Source organism: Salmo salar, chromosome 10, assembly GCF_965601325.2.
Source record: "Salmo salar chromosome 10, fSalSal1, whole genome shotgun sequence".
Lineage (NCBI taxonomy): Eukaryota > Metazoa > Chordata > Actinopteri > Salmoniformes > Salmonidae > Salmo > Salmo salar.
In genome coordinates this window covers 33,118,307-33,141,434 of record NC_138300.1, presented here as the reverse complement: position 1 = coordinate 33,141,434, position 23,128 = coordinate 33,118,307, and the positions used below count along the sequence as shown (strand labels likewise).

Here is a 23,128-nt window from a genome sequence, read left to right as displayed (position 1 = left end):
AAGAGACCATTGCCTGAATTTGCAATTTTAGTTAATGGCAGACGTTCTACAAGCGTGCACCACTGACAGTCAGATTAGCATCTAAACCACTACATCTGTAGCCATGAAATGCTTTAAAAGGCTGATCATGGCTCAACACAGACACCCTGGACCCAAGGAACACATATGCTGTTGACTACAGCTCTCTAAGCTCAGGACCCTGGGACTGAATCTCCTGACAGGCCCTCCCCGGTGGTGAGGTTAGGAAATGCATCCGGTGTGCTTAGTCCCCTCATGCCAGGACAAACTCAAAGGAGCTGATCGTGGACTACAGGAAAGTGTCAAGTTCACGGTCCACAATGCCTTTATCCCTTCGGGAGGCTGAGAAGTTTGGGCATGGGCCCTCAAGTCTACAGCTTTACCATTGAACATCTTGACTGGCTGCACAATTACTTGGTATGGCAACTGACCGTAAGGTGCAGTACATCACCACCCATGATTTTAAAATGAGCAGGTGTCCACATTCATGCAGTGCTTCTTAATCAATTACCTTGTTCCCCTGCACATCAATAGCAAAGTTACTTTGTTTCTTTCCTTTGCACTGCTGGGAAGGGCCTGTAAGCCTTTCACTTTGTCTACACCAGTTTACAAAGCATGTGACAATTTGATTTGAGTATGTAGTCAATATTTCAAATCAGTTATCCTAGACATTTGGTGAGAGAGAATGCCAGAGAATGTAGACTGCTGGGTATTGCCATTTTATTTAACATCAAGTAGTGTTTTCGTGCAATCTCCTTCGTAACTCAAATAAAGGCAACAGAAAATAAAAATCTCAAGTATTAGCCCACATCCCAGAGCCTCATTAAATGTGCATGAGAGCTTCTCTGCGCCGAAGGACTTCCTGCAGGACTTAAGTTGGCTGTGATGGGGAGGGGTTAATGTGCAGGTTCCTGCTAGATTATGTATTTGAAACTGAAGGTGAGGTCACAGGAAAGCCTCTTGCCCTTGCACCTGCCACACAGATCCTGTCTGTGGGGGCGTTTGGGGTCAACGTGGCGTGGGGTCACTTGGCACATGCAGCGCGCCTTGTTGCAAGTCTGTGGACACAGTGGATATAGATAAGTGGAGGACCCAAGTCTATAGTGTCAAGTTATGGTTTGTATGTCAGTTTAACAATGTATAGTACAGAAGCCTAGATTCTTACCTGACAGGTTATGTCCTCAACACGGTAGGGGTTGAAGGACTTCTGGCATGTTCTACAGAACTGCTTGAAGTAGACCTGAAAAAGACAAGACTTGATTAGAGGCACTACCAGATTAATAACATAGTACAGGGAGTGAATAGACCAGCGTACTATACCTTGCTCGTTCCATGGACGCACCAAACATATGCACTCTCCCAACGCAGGTTACAGTCTCTGCAGTGATAGTACCCATACTTCTGCTCCAAAAACTGGGGATGGCATAGAGTACCACAATAGGTGTCATAATACCTATAAAACCTAGCGGTCAAACAGGGAAATGTTTCCAATCGTTTTTTCCCCAAAGGGGATTTTAGAAACACTTAAAATAAGGGCCGTGTAGACTTACCCTGGCATGCAGTTTTGATAGGTGTAAATCTCTCGGACAATGTGACAATATATTCACACCCAAAATGAAACGCTAATTAGCTGCTAATGTGGCTAGCAAAAAATTACAGATGCCATGATCTGGACAAGACCACTGAATTGAGGGAAAGGTAAGAATCTCTGGCTTAACCATCTAATGGTTGCCAAATGTAGTAATGAATAAATTGGCTAAATTGCTTTAGAAATGTACAATTCTGAACTTTCTTGTGCAAGTTTTAAATTGACGCTATACCCGTTACCAAAGGTGTCAACTAGAAATGACATGCAGGAGTTGGCAGGGATTTGTAGTTTTGCATGACGTCAACTTTGACGTAATTAGCATTTTCGAATTAGAAAAGAGCGACTATTGATAAATCATCTTGCCAAGAGATTTACATGGTTATCTAAACGTCACGCCACGGTATGCTTACGTGAAACAGCATATATCTAAAATCCCCTATGGGAAAGAAATTGTGGAAATAGTCTAGTTTCCATATTGTTCCATCTAAACGTTGACAACGACGTTCTACACAGCTTCCACCTTCAAAATGACTGTCAATGTAAAGAAGTGTGTGGGTCTGTTTCAGCCAGGGTGACTAGTGTGAGAGTATGGCGCTAACCTGAAACCTCACGCGGGCCTTGACTTCCGAACCATCCTGATTGGCTTTGACGCCCTCGGTCATAACTGATTGGTCAGTATTACTAGCTTTTGTATGTGGCCAAGTATTTTCGTCTTTTGCCTTTTCTGTTTTGTCCTCAGACTTCTCACCTTCATCCTTTTTCCCAATCTTAACGGTTTCAGGTGGGTCACCGGTCTGTGCTTGTCTCGACTCAACTTTGTCATATTCTAGAAAGGATGCAAGTCTCCTAGACGCGATAGGGGAGTAGACTGCCAGAGTGCGAGGGTAACGCACGCCTCCCACAGAGCTCCCTGGACTACCGGGTGTCTGGGTCTCCTCTTGTCTTCTCTTGCGCAAAGTGTCTCGCTTTCTGGCTATGAGGGTCCGTGGGCCGAGGGAACACTGCACAGAAACATCCTTCTTCGGATTGACCTGCACCGCGACGTCTTTGGTGTTTGCTTTCCGTAGCCTCGGTGTAAGATTGGGGTTTATTTGGGATAAGAGGAATTTAAATTGCGCGCGATGGTGGTTATCAATGTACGCCTCTGTGTCGGCATAGTTGGCCAAATCGTTTTTGTTTCTCCAGCCCACACCTTTTGGTTTTGGATACCTGCCAGAGTAAGGGTTGTAGGAAGAATATAAATAGTTGTCGATTGACCTATCTAAATATGTAGCCATTTTTGCTAAGCCAACTCGGGTGGTTTGGTTGACAAATTTAAATAGATTGACGACACACGATTTCATTCATTGTAATCAGGTGTGGCAGTCCTCCTAATTAGCCTCAAAAATCAATCACTCTGAAGCCGCAAATAACATGAAACGTCACAAGATGACGGAATGCAGAAGTGTCAGTAGATTTTTTTTCTCCTATCTATTTTAATATACATTGATAAACATATACACAGTTGTACATTTTACAGACAGTTTGTCATCGTACATATGGTTATATGGAGTAGTTATATTAGGCTCTGTTGAAGGATTGTACTGCATGATTTGTCTCTTGAACTGAAACCATAGGCACCAAAAGAACCAAAAACAAGTGGACATTAACACTTGCTTTGAATGCTAAATAATAATTGACAATGTTTAGATCATATAGATCAGATGATCATGGTACACTTTACAAGCAAGTGAGATGATGACACCTTTGTGAAACAATGTTGTACTGCATCTGTGATGTGAGAGTGGATGAATTTAGAGATTATTTTTGATGATTTCCATTTTCACAGCCATTTTCATTCATACACAATAAATTGAAGTAAGCTCAGATATACTGGCATTTTTTACTTCAATGAACCTTTTCATATTTTTTCATGGTCATATGGCTTATGCTTGCTTCAATTATATTTTGTAACTTTCACTCCCTCCATAATCTTGAGTGTTCTTTTCTGAGACGTACACACACACACAGGGTAGCTGCCCTGCAGTCAAAGATTGCTGACATGACAATGATTTTTTATAGAGATGTCATAAGCAGACCTGAATGTCATTATGTATGCACGACATCACCCACGGTGGGCCATCATTGTATCATGCACACTAAACAGGAGTAGCATCTGGACAAGGCTCTAACATGATGAGATTTGGGTCACTTGTGGTCACCGCCCCGTAAGAAGTGTCAAAGCCCATATCTTCATCTTCAAACCTATTATATCCAATATCCCCATTGTCCCCCAGTGGGTTTGTGTCTGGTTTGTGTAGAACCTCTTTCCTGTACATCCGGTAGGCCAGGATGAAGATGCCAGCCTCGGCTGCCTGGAAGAGGGCGTAGAGCAGAGGGAACATATACATGCCCCCCATCAGCTGTGGTGGGAAGGCCATCTTCAGGATGGCTGTGCAGAGCTGCACGTTCTGGCACCCGGTCTCTAGTGACACGGTCCTGCGGATGTTGGGCGGGAGATCGAAGAGGGTGGCCAGGCCGTAGCCTGCAGCGTAGCCACAGGCAGGCATCAGGACAGCCACCACGTAGACAGATGGAGGGATGGTGGCCAGCAGCTCTGGCCCCAACATGGCTCCTGTCATGATGAACAGCATCACCAGGGTCACCAGCAGAGACCACAGGGACACCTGGGGAAACATACCCCACGGGGTCAACACAGGTTTTATGACAGGACTTCTCTATATCCAGATTGTTTTAGGAAGGTGGAGAGGGAAGGAACAATGGACTCATTTTCAGGATATTCAAACAGAACCAATATTATAAAGGACCAAGGGAAAGCCACAAGTAAGCATGGTCCACTTAAATCTATCTGATTTCATGTATCCCTTCCCCTCTGGATTTCTCATCCAGTTCTATGATTCTGTCACACATCCCATGCCTCTCCCTCTCCTGGCTGAGCTTCCTTTAGATAAGTTAATCTGAAGGGAAGGGCTCTCCCTGACAGTACAGTGCATCTCTGCCTCTGATGTTACCTTTGTCTCAACAGAAAGCTAGACATAAAAAATTACACAATATGCACAATGTCACACTAGTGATGACACACAGTCAAAAGGTCTACAACTGACTATTATAAAAAATGTAATTTATTTTACTAGAAAAAATACCCCGTTTAATAAAAAAATATATACTATTTTTATCATGTATTTCATTCTTAAGGTGAGAATTAGAATCAGTTATGTAATTCTAAATTGCCATTTCCTTTTTAGAGTTTAGTTTTGAAATATGACGTAACACTAAGTTCATCAATAATTTCTATTAGGCAGGCCCTGCTATATAAAAAGTACTAAAAAAGCAATACCACATTGACCCAGTCACCCTGTATCCAAACCTTCTTCTATACCCCACCGTTATTTAAGACGGCCCAATAGTAACCTTTAAAACAATGTCGGCCGCCCGGTTGTAGCGGTACCGGAGCACGACCCCCAGGCCGATGGGTATGAGGGTGCTACAGAGGGTGAGGATGATCGCGCCGAACGGCATCAGGTTGACCACGGGGGTGTTGATCCAGGCGCGGCTGTATATCCACAGACACAGCGGCATCAGCACCAGTGCTAGGACCGTGGAGGAGATGGTCATGATAATGCTGGAGAGAGGAAGGTGAAAGACAACATCACACTAACTTAATTTGAGACCCCAAACGTAAAAGCAGAGTGACCAGTAGTATACACGAATAGTATTTTAGAATGGTTGACGTTTAACGAATAGGCTAGTATAGGCCTAAGTGATGGATCCTTATTTCCCCAAGCAATGGCACCATTTTCTGTATAATAAATAGCGATGTGTTTAAATCAATTCAAGATGTGCTGCTAAAGCAATTTGGACCATAAGTCCCAACAGTATGCTGTAGATTCTGGAGATATGACCGTGCGTAAAATTCCATTCTAATTCTCTTGCGTAAAATTCAACCAAAAGGCCTATGCAGAAGATCCCAAGTAATATCGTACTTATTGTCCCTAAACTTGGAGTTATAGGTATCTTGAATAAATCATTATAGATATAGTTTTCCATCTAAAAGTGGGCTATAAATTGTGATAGTTTTACTTGAAGTGCATTTTATAGTCCACGTCTAAGGTGGGATAAATTAGTTTTGTTCGGTTGTAATTTCTTGAGTTACCTGAGATTCATTTCCCCGTTCACTAATAAGGACATAATGTTGGATAGGTTTCCTCCTGGACAGCAGCCACACAGTAGCACGGCCATAGCCGCCACGTCGTCGAGCGAGAATGCCAAAGCTAGCAGGAAGGCGACCAGGGGCATGATGACGAACTGACACACCAGCGCCAGCAGCACCCCGATGGGTCTGCGGATATGATCCCCAAGCTGGCTAACGTCTACCGTACACCCTAGCCCCAGCATGGTGAAGCACAGGACAATCCCCACAAACACATTGATTCCGTGACTTAGCGGGGAATCCCAAAAGGCAACCACCAGGTGAGCGGGTTCCGTCGGCGGCAGTTTAGCCCGAAGCCCAGCAGCAAAGGCAGTGCTGAGAGTGCTGGCTTTCAGAGATACCGGGTCGTTCGTTACGCGTAATCCTGCCATGGCGAGTTCCTCGGAGAAGCTTTCTGAGAGTCGGGAGAGGGTGTCATTCATGGTGAAGTTGAGGAATTCTGTTTGGCCAGCAGTTGGAACAACCGTGACCACCACGCTTGAGTTCTCCATCGCGTTACCAGTGGACAGAAGCTCTTCACAGTCGATGTCCCACTGAAGGTGCCAGTGCGTAAACTGTGGTCCCCTAGCGGTGCATTGTCATCGCGCGCTTTCACCAATGACAGAGGATTGAACTCGAGGCTCAAGTGGTTAGACAATGCGTTGGCATCAGGGCATTGCGTTGTGTTTTAAACACAGACCCACCTAGTGACGATCAGGGGCCATGGATTGGCTCCCATCAGCTGACAGAGGGGAGTCTGCTCATCGTCTGTGGGGAATTCATATCAGGGTTGATGGGCTCGATCACTCGTGCAGGCTTTTATCATGAGCTCGTGCAACTGAGAAACCACATCTATTTATTTATAGGCAACTGTAGCCTGCACATGCTAATCATATTACTAAATATTTTCTTTCAAATATTTTAAGAAACATTTATTTTATCGGGATGAAAGTCCTCATTTGGGTAATTTTACTTTCAACAATAAATCCATAATTTGAATAAGTGAGACTTGTAGTTTGCTGTGACAAGCGCATAGCAGAGTAACTGTTAAAATATTGAGGTTGAGTAGGACAACATGAAGGGAAACTGTGACGCTCTTTATATTCGTTTGTTGACTGTAAGAATGTGCGGGCACGTTTCTGTTCTTCCCTGTGTGTGCTATTTCCAGTGGCGAACCATCATTCATTTTAGGAAAAAAAATAAATAATAATAATAATATATTTTTTGGGGGGGCTTGCCTGTTTTGCTTGTTATTTTGGCATTAATACGTGTCACATATCAGTGTGCAAACAATGTAAAAAAACAACATGTAATTGAGTTAATAAAGCCGAGGCGTTTCAGCCTAGCTCAGTGCTTTCTGTGGTGGTGGGGCTGGCCAGCAGAAAATACAGAGCGTTGCGCCTGATTGGCTCAGTTTTCTGTCATGATTGGCTCAGGTTTCTGTCACTCATGGGACAGTATGTCACCCCATTGTCTAATGTTAGACCTCGAAAATGTTAGCCCCATGGGTTCTGCCATAGAGTTATATTAGAAGAGCCCATCCAAGAAGGCTCAAGGTCATTGGCCACAGAGAATGACATCAAATCACGTTATATCCACTGTAGCTTTGATTGGACTGATCATGTCAACTTCGTCCTTTCAAAATCTTAGCTAGCAAGCTAGCAGTCATCACCATGAATCAAGTCGGCAATCTACTGTCAAATCATTTTCAATCTTTGTCATATGAAGAGAAATTAGAGATAAAACGTATTGGTGCTCATCGGCCATTGGACAGAAACATTACGCAACAGGTTGGAAATCGCAAATTCAACAATGAGTGGTTTGGAAGGCATCAGTGGCTAACTGTGAGTTCAAGACAACTGGGAACTCGGTAAAAACGAGCTATGACTGTGAAAATAAGCGTTGAAGAGTCATTCAGCTCGTCATTGGAAATCCGGCATCTTTCACTTTGATGACAAAATTTGCACACGAAGGACGGCCGCGTCACTTTCCTGTCCAAGCACATCACAACAATGTGAGTCCAAAAATGTCTTATGCTGCTTCATAAATGATGTAGGATGCCAGAGAGATATGAATACTGTAGCTAAGAAAGTAATACTAAGTGTATGTTGTGTAGTAAGCTGTTTGTAGCCCATGTGCCTCACCCTATTAATTTGGTCTATTTTCAGGTGTGTGCTTGTTTGCAAACTTTTTTTGTACACATTTGACAGTGCTACTGAAAATAGTACACTAAGAACGGCCCATGTTCTGAATTCCGTTGCTGTACATTTCAAAAGTGCTGAGCAAATAGTTATATTGACTACATCCGCCATCGCTCACTCATTGTCTTAAACGAAATTATGTATTGCCTCTTACCCGCTTGTCGACCCTTATGCCATAGTTTGTACATCTCAAATGTCAGTAGAAACCACATTTATTTAAGCAAGTCAGTCATATCAGCTATGTTTTTTTACAAGGCAGTAAATGAGGCTGAATGAACTGTTACGCTGACAGACAAGGCTCCGCTGAAAGCCAGGTGTAGCAGTGGTAAGGTGTTGGGACTGCTGTTTGGACAGCTTTATGTAGACCCTAACAGTTTGAGGGCACCGTTTGTCACCGTTATAGTGCAATTCATGTATTGTTTAGTGTTGTGTAGTGGCTTTGCTGGCATGCATCGCACTTTTTTTTTTTTTGCCCCACCAAGATTTACATGCTAAAATCGCCACTGGCTATTAATATATTTCATGAATTGGGTTGCCCGCTTTAAAGTAATCACCATGAATCGCTGGACATGTTTATGGCGTGTGAACCTATCACTATTTCTATGGCGTTATTTCACAGATTATTCTTAATCTGACCTGTATACATAATAGCCACTTCAACGCCGGGCAGCCGGAACACGTGTGCCAAGGAAGCATTTGCCACAGCACTTTTCATTCAAGTGTGGCAGCACCACAACACTTTTTTGTATTATTGTCAGAGATCCTTTTAACGCGTTGGGGGAGATGAAACAACGGAGCCTCATTCATTTTCAGCGGAGGGAAGCGACTTGGCGGGGACCATTGGGCGATGTGAGCATGTACAGGGCAGGACCAAAGTTGGGGATAGCTGAACTTTTGCAATAGTGTGCAACTGCAGCCCGCAATTTGTGGCGTTCCTGCGGGAGAACAGTGCCCGACAGGCATGGGCAAAAGACACTACCTATAGCTAGCTACTGTTGTCGCCCTGCTATGGGGGGGTGATATGTGCCAGAATTAAGCGTAGGCAACCCTGCCACAGTGTGGATGTCACATTTTACATTTACATTTTAGTCATTTAGCAGACGCTCTTATCCAGAGCAATTTACAGTAGTGAATGCATACATTTGATACATTTTTTTCTCCGTACTGGTCCCCCGTGGGAATCGAACCCACAACCCTGGCGTTGCAAACACCATGCTCTACCAACTGAGCCACACGGGACCCCGGGACTGAATGACATGACATGACACCAATGCCTTACTAATGCCTGCGTGTAACTAACATGTCATCATGCCAACGCCCTACTAACGTCTGCGTGACGCCTGCGTGTCAATGAAAGTCATAAGGGGCATAGTTTTTATATTTATATTAATTAAACCATAAATGTTAGAACTGTACAGTTTTTTTCCATGCAAGCTGACATTCCAAAGTAGCCACTTTGAGCTATAGTGTAGCCTACGGCTTGTGTATTTCTGTTATCGCTATTTGCCTAGAAAATATTATGTCCAATCTATAGGTTATCTGTCTTTCCCTCAGCACCTCATGGCATGGTATGTTATCATATCTCGCTGTATACAGATCTAAATGTTGTTAGCCAATCACAGACTGTGTTGTTACCAGTTCCCAGTAGTCTACATCAGACAACCAATGAATCAAATAAAAATAAAAAATGGTCACATACACATGGTTAACAGATGTTAATGCGAGTTCAGCAAAATGCTTGTGCTTCTAGTTCCGACCATGCAGTAATATCTAACAAGTAATCTAACAATTTCACAACAACTACCTTATACACACAAGTGTAAAGGAATGAATAAGAATATGTACATACAAATATATGGATGAGCGATGTCCGAACGGCATAGGCAAGATGCAGTAGATGGTACAGTATATACATATGAGAAATGTAGGGTATGTAAACATTATATAAAGTGGCATTGATTAAAGTGGCTAGTGATACATTTATTATATCAAATTTTTAATTATTAAAGTGGCTAGAGATTTGAGTCAGTATGTTGGCAGCAGTCACTCAATGTTAGTGATGGCAGTCTGATGGCCTTGAGATAGAAGTTGTTTTTCAGTCTCTCTCTCCCAGCTTTGATACACCTGTACTGACCTCGCCTTCTGGATGATAGCGGGGTGAACAGGCATTGGCTCGGGTGGTTGTTGTCCTTGATGATCTTTTTGGCCTTCCTGTGACATCGGGTGGTGTAGGTGTCCTAGAGGGCAGGTAGTTTGCCCCCGGTGATGCATTGTGCAGACCTCACTACCCTCTGGAGAGCCTTACAGTTGTGGGCGGAGCAGTTGCTGTACCAGGCGGTGATACAGCCCGACAGGATGCTCTCAATTGTGCATCAGTAAAAGTTTGTGTGTTTTTGGTGACAAGCCAAATTTCTTCAGCCTCCTGAGGTTGAAGAGGCGCCGCTGAGCCTTCTTCACCATGCTGTCTGTGTGGGTGCATTCCATTTCAGTTTGTCCATGATGTGTACGCCAAGGAACTTAAAACTTTCCACCTTCTCCACTACTGTTCCGTCGATGTGGATAGGGGAGTGCTCCCTCTGCTGTTTCCTGAAGTCCACGATCATCTCCTTTGTTTTGTTGACATTGAGTGTGAGGTTATTTTCCTGACACCACACTCCGAGGGCCCTCACCTCCTCCCTGTAGGCCGTCTTGTCGTTGTTGGTAATCAAGCCTACCACTGTAGTGTCATCTGCAAACTTGATGATTGAGTTGGAGGCGTGCATGGCCACGCAGTCATGGGTGAACAGGGAGTACAGGAGAGGGCTGAGAACGCACCCTTGTGTGGCCCCAGTGTTGAGGATCAGCGGGGTGGAGATGTTGTTTCCTACCCTCACCACCTGGGGGTGGCCCGTCAGGAAGTCCAGGACCCAGTTGCACAGGGTGGGGTCGAGACCATCATTGTGTTTACTTGATAGCTACCTACACAAATGGCTAGCTAGAACAAAGTGTTAAGATTAAAATTCATTAAAAAGATTTAAGAGCAATACAAATAAGTTGTCCAGTAGGCATCTACAGAGGGAGCTAAGAGCTGTGTTGTTAGTCATTTCCCAGCAACTTCAGTAAAAAGGCAGATCCTCATATTTTATATTTATTTTTTTGCAGGAATCTCCTTGCGAATGATTTTGCCGAAGATTGTATCTCCGCCGGCCTGGGCAACCTGAGCTTTTGCTATCTCCTCCGACATGTTGCTAGACTTTGGTCTTTGTAGACCCAGGGTCTCGAGCTTAATGATGAGTTTAGAGGGTACTATGGTGTTTAAATTCTGAGCTGTAGTCGATGAACAGCATTCTTGGTATTCCTCTTGTCCAGATGGGTTAGGGCAGTGTGATTGTGATTGTGTCGTCTGCGGACCTATTGGGGCAGTAAGCAAATTGGAGTGGGTCTAGGGTGTCAGGTAGGGTGGAGGTGATATGGTCCTTGACTAGTCTCTCAAAGCACTTCATGATGACTGAAGTGAGTGCTATGGGGCGATAGTCATTTAGTTCAGTTACCTTAGCTTTCTTGGGAACAGGAACAAAAGTGGCCCTCTTGAAGCATGTGGGAACAGCAGACTGGGATAAGGATTGATTGAATATGTCCGTAAACACACCAGCCAGCTGGTCTGCGCATGCTCTGAGGACGCGGCTAGGGATGCCGTCTGGGCCGGCAGCCTTGTGAGGGTTAACACGTTTAAATGTTTTACTCACGTTGGCTGCAGTGGAGAGCCCACAGGTTTTGGTAGCGGGCCGTGTCGGTGGCATTGTATTGTCCTCAAAGCGAGCAAAGAAGTTGTTTAGTTTGTCTGGGAGCAAGACATCGTGGTCCGCAACGGGGCTGGTTTTCTTTTTGTAGTCCGTGATTGGCTGTAGACCCTGCCACATACCTCTCGTGACTGAGCCGTTGAATTGTGACTCTACTTTGTCTCTATACTGACGCTTAGCTAGTTTGATTGCCTTGCGGAGGGAATAGCTACACTGTTTGTATTCGGTCATGTTTCCGGTCGCCTTGCCCTGATTAAAAGCAGTGGTTTGCACTTTCAGTTTTGCGCGAATGCTGCCATCAATCCACGGTTTCTGGTTGGGGAAGGTTTTAAGTCGCTGTGGGTACAACATCACCGATGCACTTGCTAATAAACTCGCTCACCAAATCAGTGTATTCATCAATGTTTTTGTCCAACGTTATGCGGAGCATATCCCAGTCAACGTGATCGAAGCAATCTTGAAGCGTGGAATCTGATTGGTCGACCAGCGTTGAACAGACCTGAGCACGGCCGTTTCCTGTTTTAGTTTCTGTCTATAGGCTGGGAGCAACAAAATGGAGTCGTGGTCAGAGTTGTGTCCATGGCTTTCAGTCAAATAGAGGAGTTCATAGGCTTTCCCAAAGGGTCCATGCTATTTCAGGATCTTTGGGATGTCCATTCCTCAATCAAGTATAAATGTAAAATGGTTAAGTTTAGTGTTGGTTAAGGTTTAGGGTTCAGGGTAGGAACGTCCCAAGGAATCCAGATAGCAGTGACAGTTCATAGAGTGAGAGACAGGCACAGTATTTGAGAGCTCAGTGGTGACACAGATATTATTATTATTATTATTATTATTATTATTATTTTTTACAAGCAGCAGACGCGATTTTCAAGTGTCTGCCCCAGATACTTTCCTTAGAGACAATGAAAAGAATTACCAAGATGTCCTTGATCCAATTGGTCTACTGTGTTAAGGCAAATTTGGTTTATTTTTTTTTACTTTTTCTTGATAACGAGTTGATAACGCATTGTCAAAAGCACATAGGCAATATTATTTACTGTGTCGAGAGGGGAGTAGGCTAGTGTACAATAATAACGTAATTGTCACTAGGCCTACACATTCACTCTCAAACTGAATTGAATGGGGGATGCAGAACTACTTTTCACTGAAGGGAACGAGGTATAACATACAACTTCGATCGAAGACCTTAAAATCATGCCTGACAAGACCAATGAAATCATAATGGTATCCTAATATAGTGTGGATACAGGAATAGCCTATTCTACAATAATGTAACTATATGTGTTTGTTTTATTTATCTAATTGATAAATTAAATTGGAAATGTGGCTGGGTAGGCAACTTCATTCAGTGAATACTGAATGTCTTGCTACTTCATTCAATGATTACAGTATTGTACAAGGTAGGTAGAGGAGTGGCCTATAGTCTACAATAATAATGTAATTGAATGTGCTATAGTATCATTTATTTCATTGATGAATTAAATTATAAATGGGGATGGGTAGGCTACTTCATTCAGTGAACACTGAATGTCTTGCTATATCTGGGAGTATGTTAATGAAGGCTTTTCAGCTGTTGAACTATGGCATGGTCTAACTAATTTATAAATCTATCTTTCTTTTAGTCAAGAAGTGATGAGCCAGAGCAACCAATCAGTGTCACTGTAGCTGTTCTACCCACATTGCTCTCTTTCCACAAGCAACAACATCCTCTTCTCCTATTCAATGAATTTGCCGCCACACTGAAAAGGACTGTACATGCATACCTCTGTGGCCATCCCATTGCAACATTATCCATCCAAGGCCTGAAATGTTAACAAGATGCTTCAGTCGTGTATGGATGGAGTTCCATGAAAAAACATGAGAAGATGGCAAAGGAGATAGTGATGGAATACCAGGCAGATGTTTGAGTACATAATTAAATGGTGTAAACTTAACAGGCTAAACTTGTTGAGTACACTCTTTGAGAAAGGGGTTCCAACGGGGTTCTTTGGCTGTCACCAAAGGAGAACACTTTTTAATTCCAGGTAGAAGTATTTTTGGTTCCATGTAGAACCCTCTGTGGAATGGAGCTGTCTTTACTTTCATTAATCTGATGACTGTTGTTTATCTAATCAACTAACTATGTCTAATTGTTACCCGATTTAAATTAATCATGTAACAATTAACTCGTTAGGATTTGCGGCACCACGAGAGTGGTTGTTTAAAGAGTTACCCAAATTAAACTCTAAAGGCCTTTACCTATCACATCCATAAAACAGTCAACGTATTAATCATAACCTCATCATCATTCTGAACAGTCGTAACCTCCTGCATCTGCAAAAATCCCAGCCTTACTTATGAGTTAGTACTACACAAATTGGTTTAATTATTTATTTACTAGTTAACTAAATGATAACACAGGATAAACATATACACTTGATACATTAGAAAAGGCAGTGGTGTAAAAATACTTTAAAGTACTACTTAAACCCTTTCATGCATGAGTTCCAAATATCTCTAACCGTCGCCGCAGCATGAGTTTTTTTATGCACGTGATGTTAGAACGTTCTCTCCATTCCAGAATGTGATTGTTACGCAACAGTACGTTTAATCCGCGCTGCCCTCAAACCAAGGCAAACAGCCTGTTTTTATTTATAGGCTGTTTTCAATTTGTCTATTTCAAAATCATTTTCTAACAAGTTTTATTTTCTAAGAACAGTTGGAGTTGAGGTGTGTTCTGCCTCATTCATTCACATAAAAGTAGTCATTTTTAATTCATTCATTTTTTTTGTCATTTCTGACCCGGACAAAATTCCCCAAAATCTTCCTAATTGTTAGTGCAGTTCAAGTCTGCAGACATTTGCTCATCTCCCGTCCTGCACACACGTGTTCACATTTTCCATCTGTTGCCTTCGTTACCAATAATAACTTTGGAGATGTGTGCGTTTCTATCAAAGTAAGTGCCTTATTACGTTATAATAGTTTCTACTGTAGCATAATATTTATGTGTATATTGCTTATAACTGCAGACATGCAAGGTAACGTTACTCATTTTATAACCTTTATGGTGTTATACTCAACGCTTAGGTAGCTAGCTACATTCTTCTATTAGCTCAGGAAAACAATGCTAATTGCGTCAGAGAAGTATTAGCATGTGTTGTATTTTGAAGCTACTCTGGCCTTATGACTCCCAAGTGGCGCAGCTGTAAGGAACAGCGTCTCAGTGCTAGAGGCGTCACTACAGACACCCATGTTCAAATCCAGACTGTGTTTCTATCAAAGTAAGCCTTATTACATTATAATAGTTTCTATATGTCGTGTTATATCGTTTCTACTGTAGCTCACTCAGTATGGAGCATAATATATTTGTATATATTCCTTATAACCGTGGACACGCGAGGTAACATTACTAATTTCATAACCTTTATGTTGTTATATTCAATCGTGCTTATGTAGCTAGTTACATTCTTCTATTAGCTCTGTAAAACAATGCTAAATGCTAATCAGAGAAGTATTGGCTTGTTGTATTTCCTTATCCACTTCCCCCATTTTGAGGTTATAGTCAAGCACGCAGTCAGGTTTGATCTTTCTCTCTCCCGTCAGGTGGTCCACCTTCCCTGTGGCCGACTTGGTTGCTGTATGGACAGTGGAGAGGACATGGGTGTCATGTTTGTCATGCCACTTTACTGCCAGCTGTTGTCATTTCCTATTTTGTATAACGGGTCATTTAGGATGGCAGTAGCATTGTTGATGAAATGCAGTCTTGGGAAAAGAGGGTGGCAAAGAAGGGAGTTGCAAACATAGGATCTCTGCTCCAGTATTCTCTTAGGGAGTTCTTTACTATCCCCATGAGAAGGACTGTCACCAGGAAGGTATACATTTCACTAATGGTGGTTGTCCCCCCACTCCTGGCTCTCTCTTCTCCTATAGCTCCAAGGCATAGTGATTGGTCTCCTCTACTATGTCTCCCACCAGCTCCTCTGTCAGAAACAACTTGAAGCACTCTGCCTCAGATGGCAATGGCAAGGGGCGTTGCACTCCAGACTGGGACTCATCAAAGCAAACAGCAGGGCCAGGAGGGGTGAAATGGCTGGCAGCCTTCCAGCTACCACAGAACTCCTGTACTTCATCCACTATCGGTGTGCCTCCATCACCACCAGCATCTTGAATGGGAACTGGAACTTTGTCAAGGGGTCCTCAGATTCAGGGTTCTCAATGGCTGGGGGGGGGGCGGCAGCTCCTCACTGTCCGAATCTGATTCCTGACTTTGACGCATTGTCAGAATTTCTCCTTTTGAAAGACATTGCTAATGCTACAGCTTAGCTCATTAGCTACATACATAAACAACAACCCTGAATGGCTCAGAGTGGGAGTGAGAGGTTACATGATTGACTGCCTGCACGTGTCATTTGTATCAATAAATCACTATCAGAAAATGTTTTGTGTGGTAGTTATTGATATATTTACTGTATTATTCTCATGTTTTTCAATTACCGATGATAAATCATGCATTCCGATTCTTGTATAGATTGTAATGGGCACATAGTGTGTGTGTGTAAAATACTTTTTGAAGGTTGTACTGATTATGATGAGCTAAGCTAATTCCAGCTAAGCTAATTATATGTGTGTGGAGCCATGTTTGTTGACACAATGCATTCTGGGTTTCACGTAATCGTCTGTCGGACCAAAGATGCTATAACAAAATGAGGTGAGTAAGGGTTCACAATTTTTTTTTTTTTACTTCAGGCAGTGAATGGTGGGATGTGAACGATGGTAGACGACACACCTCTTCAACATGCATACTATAAACAGACCAAATTCATCTTGTCTTAATGTCTTTGGTTTCTGTGAGGAAAAAAAAGCATGACTGCACGCTGAAAGTAATCATCGTCGGATTACTTTTGATTTCTAGAAAGTGTTTTACTCAATTATTTTGATCAACGGTGAGCTCACCCGTGATGTGATTAATTATACATAGTAATTGCTATTAGCTAATTAATATTGTAGTTTATGTCAGCCGAGAGTTAGAAAATATGACCGCTTGTGTTGCGTCAATCGTTCCTCAGTTAGCGCTAGGACAAATGTAGCCTACATTTTTCCGGTTAGGATGATTGTTATGCTGTAGATACCTCTGTGAATATCTGAACATTGCATCCAAAAATAAACTGCTCACATTCTGGACATAACTTTGTAAGGACTGTGTTCATGTAAATCGTTTCTGAAAAAAGTGTGGCCAGCTCAAATGCTGATTGTTGCGTCATTTGAAACTGGCCGTTCTCAATAAGCGTTGTAAATAGTTTTTCTCTACTGCCTATGGTCTGGCGGACTCACTAAACAGAAATGCATCTTTTGTAAATAATGTCTGAGTGTTGGGAGTGTGCCCCTGAGATTCTTCAAATAGCCACCCTTTGCCTTGATGACAGCTTTGCACACTCTTGGCATTCTCTCAACCAGCTTCACCTGGAATGCTTTTCCAACACTCTTGAAGGAGTTCCTACATATGCTGAGCACTTGTTGGCTGCTTTTCCTTCACTCTGCGGTCTGACTTTCTTTAACCATCTCAATTGGGTTGAAGTCAGGAGATTGTGGAGGCCAGGTCATCTGATGCAGCACTCATCACTCTCCTTCTTGGTAAAATAGCCCTTACACAGCCTGGAGGTATGTTGGGTCATTGTCCTTTTGAAAAACAAATGATAGTCCCGCTAAGCCCAAATCAGATGGGATGGCTAACACTTTTTTGGTTACTATATGATTCCATATGTGTTATTTCATAGTTTTAATGTCTTCACTATTATTCTACAATGTAGAAAATAGTAAAAATAAATTTAAAAAAACCTTGAATGAGTAGGTGTTCTCAAACCTTTTGACCGGTATTGTAGATACTTTACATTGGACAGCTAATCAGCCGTACCAGTGATTGTCTGGGAGGTGACTTCTCTACCTCGTGTTGAGATTTCATAGTTCAAACCACTTTAGACGTGATTTGGAAATTAGCTGACTTTGATCTGTAAGGTAAGTAACATTAATGTTATATTATATTTTACCCTGATGCATGTTTATTCATAAAAAGCAGAAGATGGTAAATAACATTAATCGCAATGGTTAGCCTATGCAAATGAATAGGAAAACAAAAGCTTATTAATAGGACTACATTTAACCTAATTGGTAACAAATATAACGTGGGGAAAAGTCAGGATCCTAGTCAGGCTATTATTTGTCAAATCCAGATTAAATATAGGTCTTCATGTGTATAAAATCTGTAGGCGATTGTGGGCTAAATCAATTTCAAACAGCTGAAATGTTCATCATGATCTGTGATCAAAACAGGCTGGGGTGTTTTCGGTTCCATTTAGGCTAAAGTTATGCGTAAGAACGCAACTGCACTGAAATGAATAGCCTGATTCAATGGAATTCTCCTGAATAAAAACGTTTTTATCTGTTAAGTTGTTTGGTCTATGCATAGACCCATACCGATTCTATCTTTTTGGTATTTTGTGGTAGGCAAAGCCTACCACTAATATTCTAAATTGCGGAGCATTTAGTAAACCTACCACATTTTCCTGTGATGTTGAGGCTGAGCAAGACCTTCAATAGGCTAGTAGACTGTGCGGAAATAATCGTGGAGTTAATCGTTGTTATAGCCTAGAGCGCTTTATATAATCTGGACCGTTGTTTTTCTAAGGCTAAGCAAACAAGGGGTAGCATATGCTTTTTTACTGTCTCTATAACAAGGGTTAGGCCTCTATCCTCACATACCCCATCAATTTGAGCCCTGCTTTTAACCATAACACATCTCCACAGAAATGTATAGCCTAAGGATTGCATGGTGACAGTGATTGTTTGTTAATCTGGGGAACTGGGGGAAAAAACGAGGTCAAATCTTGACATAAGTGATTTTCAGGTCAGAGAAAGATGGCAGAGTTTTTTAATTAGAATTCCGAGTTGGATGACCGTAAAAAATAAAAGTTTTCTTGAACGCACTGAAGTCGGAAGTCAGAGATTGCCGAGTTCCGAGTTGTTTTGAATGCACCACTAGAGACCTAGGCTACCTCTTATTTCTGAGTAGGCCTCCCTCCAACAAAGAAGCCCTAGTGTCTGTATTGATGTGAGAAATAGGCATATCTACACAGTAATGGTCGCTGGCTGCGATATCAACTAGCCTAATCATTTTTGTTTTGAGGTGATAGGCCTATTTTAGCTAAATTGACAAATGAAATTGATTAGATTACTTTGGCAATATCATATCTTTACAAAATCATGTACATGTAGATGTTTTTAATGCATTCATGGTATGATTTTTCATAATAAACTTACAAGGAAACTGACACGTGACGTGTCAGTGCCACGTTAAACGACATGAACACTACGTCTACCTAACGTACATGTCACGTGACATGAAAATGACGTGAACGCGTCGGCAGTTTGAAACTTGTCTCCATTGACAGTCCATGTTAATTCATGGCGGTATTTTATGGCACTAGGAAGACATTAGGTGACGTGGTGAGAGGTATCAGAATCTTCACAAGGATTAATTCTGGCACTTATCACCCCCCATACCCCGCCTCTTCTTCTTTTGTGGGGTTTATCTGTGGTTGGCATCCAATGTTATGGTGCATTACTGCCATCTACTGTAGAGTAGCGCCCCTGCCTCCCGCCTATGTACTGGAGTCATAGTTTAAGAATTGGCCATAGAAGTATAAAGAGGGGTTCCTGCAGATGCAGGAACACCCTGAATTGTGGGCTGCAGTTGCTCCCTTCTCAACTTTTGTTGTGCACTCCGCCACATTCCGTTGCTATTGAACAATCAAAACTCTCTATAGTTTCCAGCCCCTACTGGATTGACTGTTGATACTTAGGGTGGGAATGTTATTTACACTGAACAAAAATATAAACTCAACATGTAAAGTGTTGGTCCCATGTTTTATGAGCTGAAATAAAAGATCCCAGAAATGTTCCATTTGCACAAAAAGCTTATTTCTCAAAAAAGTTGTGCAGAGATGTGTTACCATCCCTGTTAGTGAGCATTTCTCCTTTGCCAAGATAATCCATCCACCTGACCGGTGTGGCATATCAAGAAGCTGATTAAACAGCATGATCATAACACAGGTGCACCTTGTGCTTGGGACAATAAAAGGTCACTCTAAAATGTGCAGTTTTGTCATACAACACAGATGTCTCAAGTTTTGAAGGAGCGTGCAATTGGCATGCTGACTGCAAGAATGTCCACTAGAGCTGTTGCCAAAGAATTTAATGTTTATTTCGATACCATAAACCGCCTCCAACCTCATTTTAGATCATTTGGCAGTACGTACTGTCGACCGGCCTCACAGCTGCAGACCACATGTAACTCTGAACATTTCTCCCAAACAACATGGGAGAAATCGGACTCTTGCACTGTTATCTTGGTACTTAACCATGTCTCTGGACTTTACACATATCCTGAAATATGTGGCGTTAAAGACTGGTGACTGTGGATTGTCGTTCAAGTGCTGTCTATAAATCCAAATGTTGTAACCCCCGATCTAGACTTGCCATTATCTTCCTGCTTCTACTGTCTGGAAATGTGCCAGCTGACCCAGGTCCTGACGTTTTGACCCCTGCCGAATTAAGTAGTTAGAGTGGCCTGAAGTTTCTGCATATGAATGTAAGAAGTTTCCTGCTGAAGCTTGATTTTGTGAATATATGCATAAAAACTGCCGACCCTGACGTATTGATGCTTTCTGAAAGCTGGCTCAAAAAAATCTATTACAGACAAAAATATTGGCATAAATGGTTACAAAGTTTTTCGTGCAGATGGTAAATCTAAGGGTGGTGGTGTTGCTGTGTACGTAAAAGACAAGTTCTAGGCGGTCGTTCTGACTGTTACTAAACCTAAGCAATTTGAATATCTGTCTTTGAACCTTGGCTCATCTTTAAATATTGTTGAATCTTGTTGTTAGACCTAGATCTGTTACTGCTGGCTCTCTGGATTGTATTTTCGAATTGTTATCGCAGCATGTCAACTCTGAGTTTGTCTTGATGGGTGATCTGAATCAGGATTGATTAACATCTAGTTCTGATCAACTCAAAATTCTATGCAGTTCCTATAATCTCGATCAGATTGACAACAGTGTAACTAGGTTAAATATAAAGTATTCTCTGGAATCCTCTTTGATTTGATCTTAACCAATACACCTCATCATTTGAATGCTTCTGGTATTTTTGCAAATGACATAAGTGATCACTGTGCTAATGCCTATGTGCCTTTTCTTATTTCCACAACGCATTCCAGGATTTATGCAATAGGCATGCCCCTTTCAAAAAGTTCAGGATTAAGGGTAGAGAGACCCCTTGGTTTACAGATGAGTTTACTAAAATCATAAGGGAATTAAATGCTATGTGGGCTAAAGCAAGAGGGTCTGGTTCGGAGGATGATTGGGTGGCTTTTAAACATCTTTGAAATCTGGGTGTGGCTATGAACCGAAAACTAAAAGCAGACCACTACCTTAAATCAACTTCACAAAATGTAAATAATCCATCCAAATTTTGGCAATTAGTGAAAGGTTTGGAGTGCATAAAAGATACACAGCTTCCCAAAAATTGTTGGTAGACACACAGATTGTAACTGAGAGAACCTCTATTCTGAAAGTCTTAAATCAGCATTTTCTAGATGCAGGCAGTTTATTTGAAGTTTGTTTATGCATATATATCTCAATGAGAAAAACCTGTATAAATAAAGGTTGAATAAAAATATTAAATAATAAGCTCCGGACAACGAACACAATTGCATTTTATCAATTTGAATATACAGATCGACATGCATGACAGCATGTTCCAGTTCCTGCCAATATCCAGAAACTTCGCACAGCCATTGAAGAGGAGTGGGAGAACATTCCCCTGCATGAGGCAAATTGTGGTCACACCAGATACTGACTGGTTTTCTGATCCACGCCCATACCTTTTTTTAAAAAGTTATCTGTGACCAACAGATGCATATCTGTATTCCCAGTCATGTGAAATCCATATATTAGAGGCTAATGAATATTTAAATTGACTGATTTCCATATATGAACTGTAACTCAGTAAAACCATAGAAAAATGTTGCATGTTGCGTTTATATTTTTGTTCAGAGTATAGTGATGTATACCTGGAGGTAATCAGACCTCTTTGAAATGAAAATTTGACCTTGACACAAAACAAAAACACTTTGGAAAAGCATCAAGTCTATAAAACCTGGTGAATTTTTTTTCTTTTATTAATTTAACCTTTATTTAACTAGGCAAGTCAGTGAAGAACAAATTATTATTTACAATGACGGCCAAACCCGGACGACGCTGTGCGCCGCCCTATGGGACTCCCAATCACGGACGGATGTGATGCAGCCTGGATTTGAACCAGGGACTGCAGTGCCTTAGACCGCTGCGCCACTCGGGAGCCCTGTGTTCGTAACATTCTAGATTTTGGAAGAGAAACATTTATTGAGATCAGATGTTTCATAAATGAGAAAATTGGCAGAACGTTGGCCCAGTTTCACCTAGTTCCATCCTCTCTCACTACCATATTTGGAGGTCAGAACGTTCTAATGGATGCTTCAGCATTATAGCCCATGTGACGTGACTGGGTTATCCCTTCTGTCTATGATTGTCCTCTCCAACAGGGAAAGCTGTCATTTAGGGCCCGATTCAGACTTAGGTAATGTATGCTTTTCTTATGCACTTCTCAGTACTTGGTATTCAGACATACCTTATGCAAGGTGCGTAACAAGCTTTGCACGCTGAAAAAATGGAATAGAGTGGTGAGGAGGAGGATGAAAATTAGCATACTCCAGCTAGTTTAGCCAGGGAAAAAGCTCGAGCGTAGTGCACATGCTCACCCAGCTAGGCTATTTCAGGAGATGGATTGTAGTTTTTATGCCCTGGCGGTGAAAAGTTTGAATAAACAATTCAGAGACTTTAATAAATCACTTATATTTAAGGAGAGCAAATTGAGATACAATCCTGAAATCAGCTGTAACTGTCAATTGTAAAACAACGCTTAAAATGTTTGAGTGTACTCCGAATACAGAAAATTGTGAATTCGTTTCCGGACACGGTAAACTCCAAGGGAACCACACCTGCAAAGCACATGCATAAGCTAAGTCTGAATACCAACTACTGAGACGTGCTTAAGAAAGGTGTACATTTTCTACGTCTGAATCGGACCCTAAATGACAGCTTTCCAGGTTGGAGAGGACCATCTTTCCTGGCCAAATCAATCCCTAAAACCCAGACAGGAGCACTTTCTCCCCAAGCCTAATGGATTGGTAGAGCAACGAGATGCCTTATGAGGGGGGGACAATGGATTATTTGTTGCCACAACAGCTGATAAATCACATCAATGAGAAAGCAGCATCTTT

At 42.0% G+C, this 23,128-nt stretch overlaps 2 protein-coding genes across 2 annotated transcripts; both read right to left on the bottom strand.

The window, feature by feature from the left end:
- Positions 1-99: 99 nt before the first annotated feature.
- Positions 100-2,949, bottom strand: LOC106560258 (zygote arrest protein 1). The gene is made up of 4 exons (XM_014122963.3): positions 2,206-2,949; positions 1,339-1,431; positions 1,184-1,258; positions 100-1,076 (listed from the first exon to the last, which is right to left on the bottom strand). The coding sequence occupies exons 1-4, from the start codon at positions 2,947-2,949 to the stop codon at positions 933-935; spliced, it is 1,056 nt and encodes a 351-aa protein (XP_013978438.1). The 3' UTR covers positions 100-932.
- A 795-nt stretch (positions 2,950-3,744) lies between these two features.
- slc10a4 (solute carrier family 10 member 4) lies at positions 3,745-6,465 on the bottom strand. The gene is made up of 3 exons (XM_045687667.1): positions 5,760-6,465; positions 5,018-5,228; positions 3,745-4,272 (listed from the first exon to the last, which is right to left on the bottom strand). The coding sequence occupies exons 1-3, from the start codon at positions 6,305-6,307 to the stop codon at positions 3,745-3,747; spliced, it is 1,287 nt and encodes a 428-aa protein (XP_045543623.1). The 5' UTR covers positions 6,308-6,465.
- Between the last annotated feature and the right edge of the window lie 16,663 nt (positions 6,466-23,128).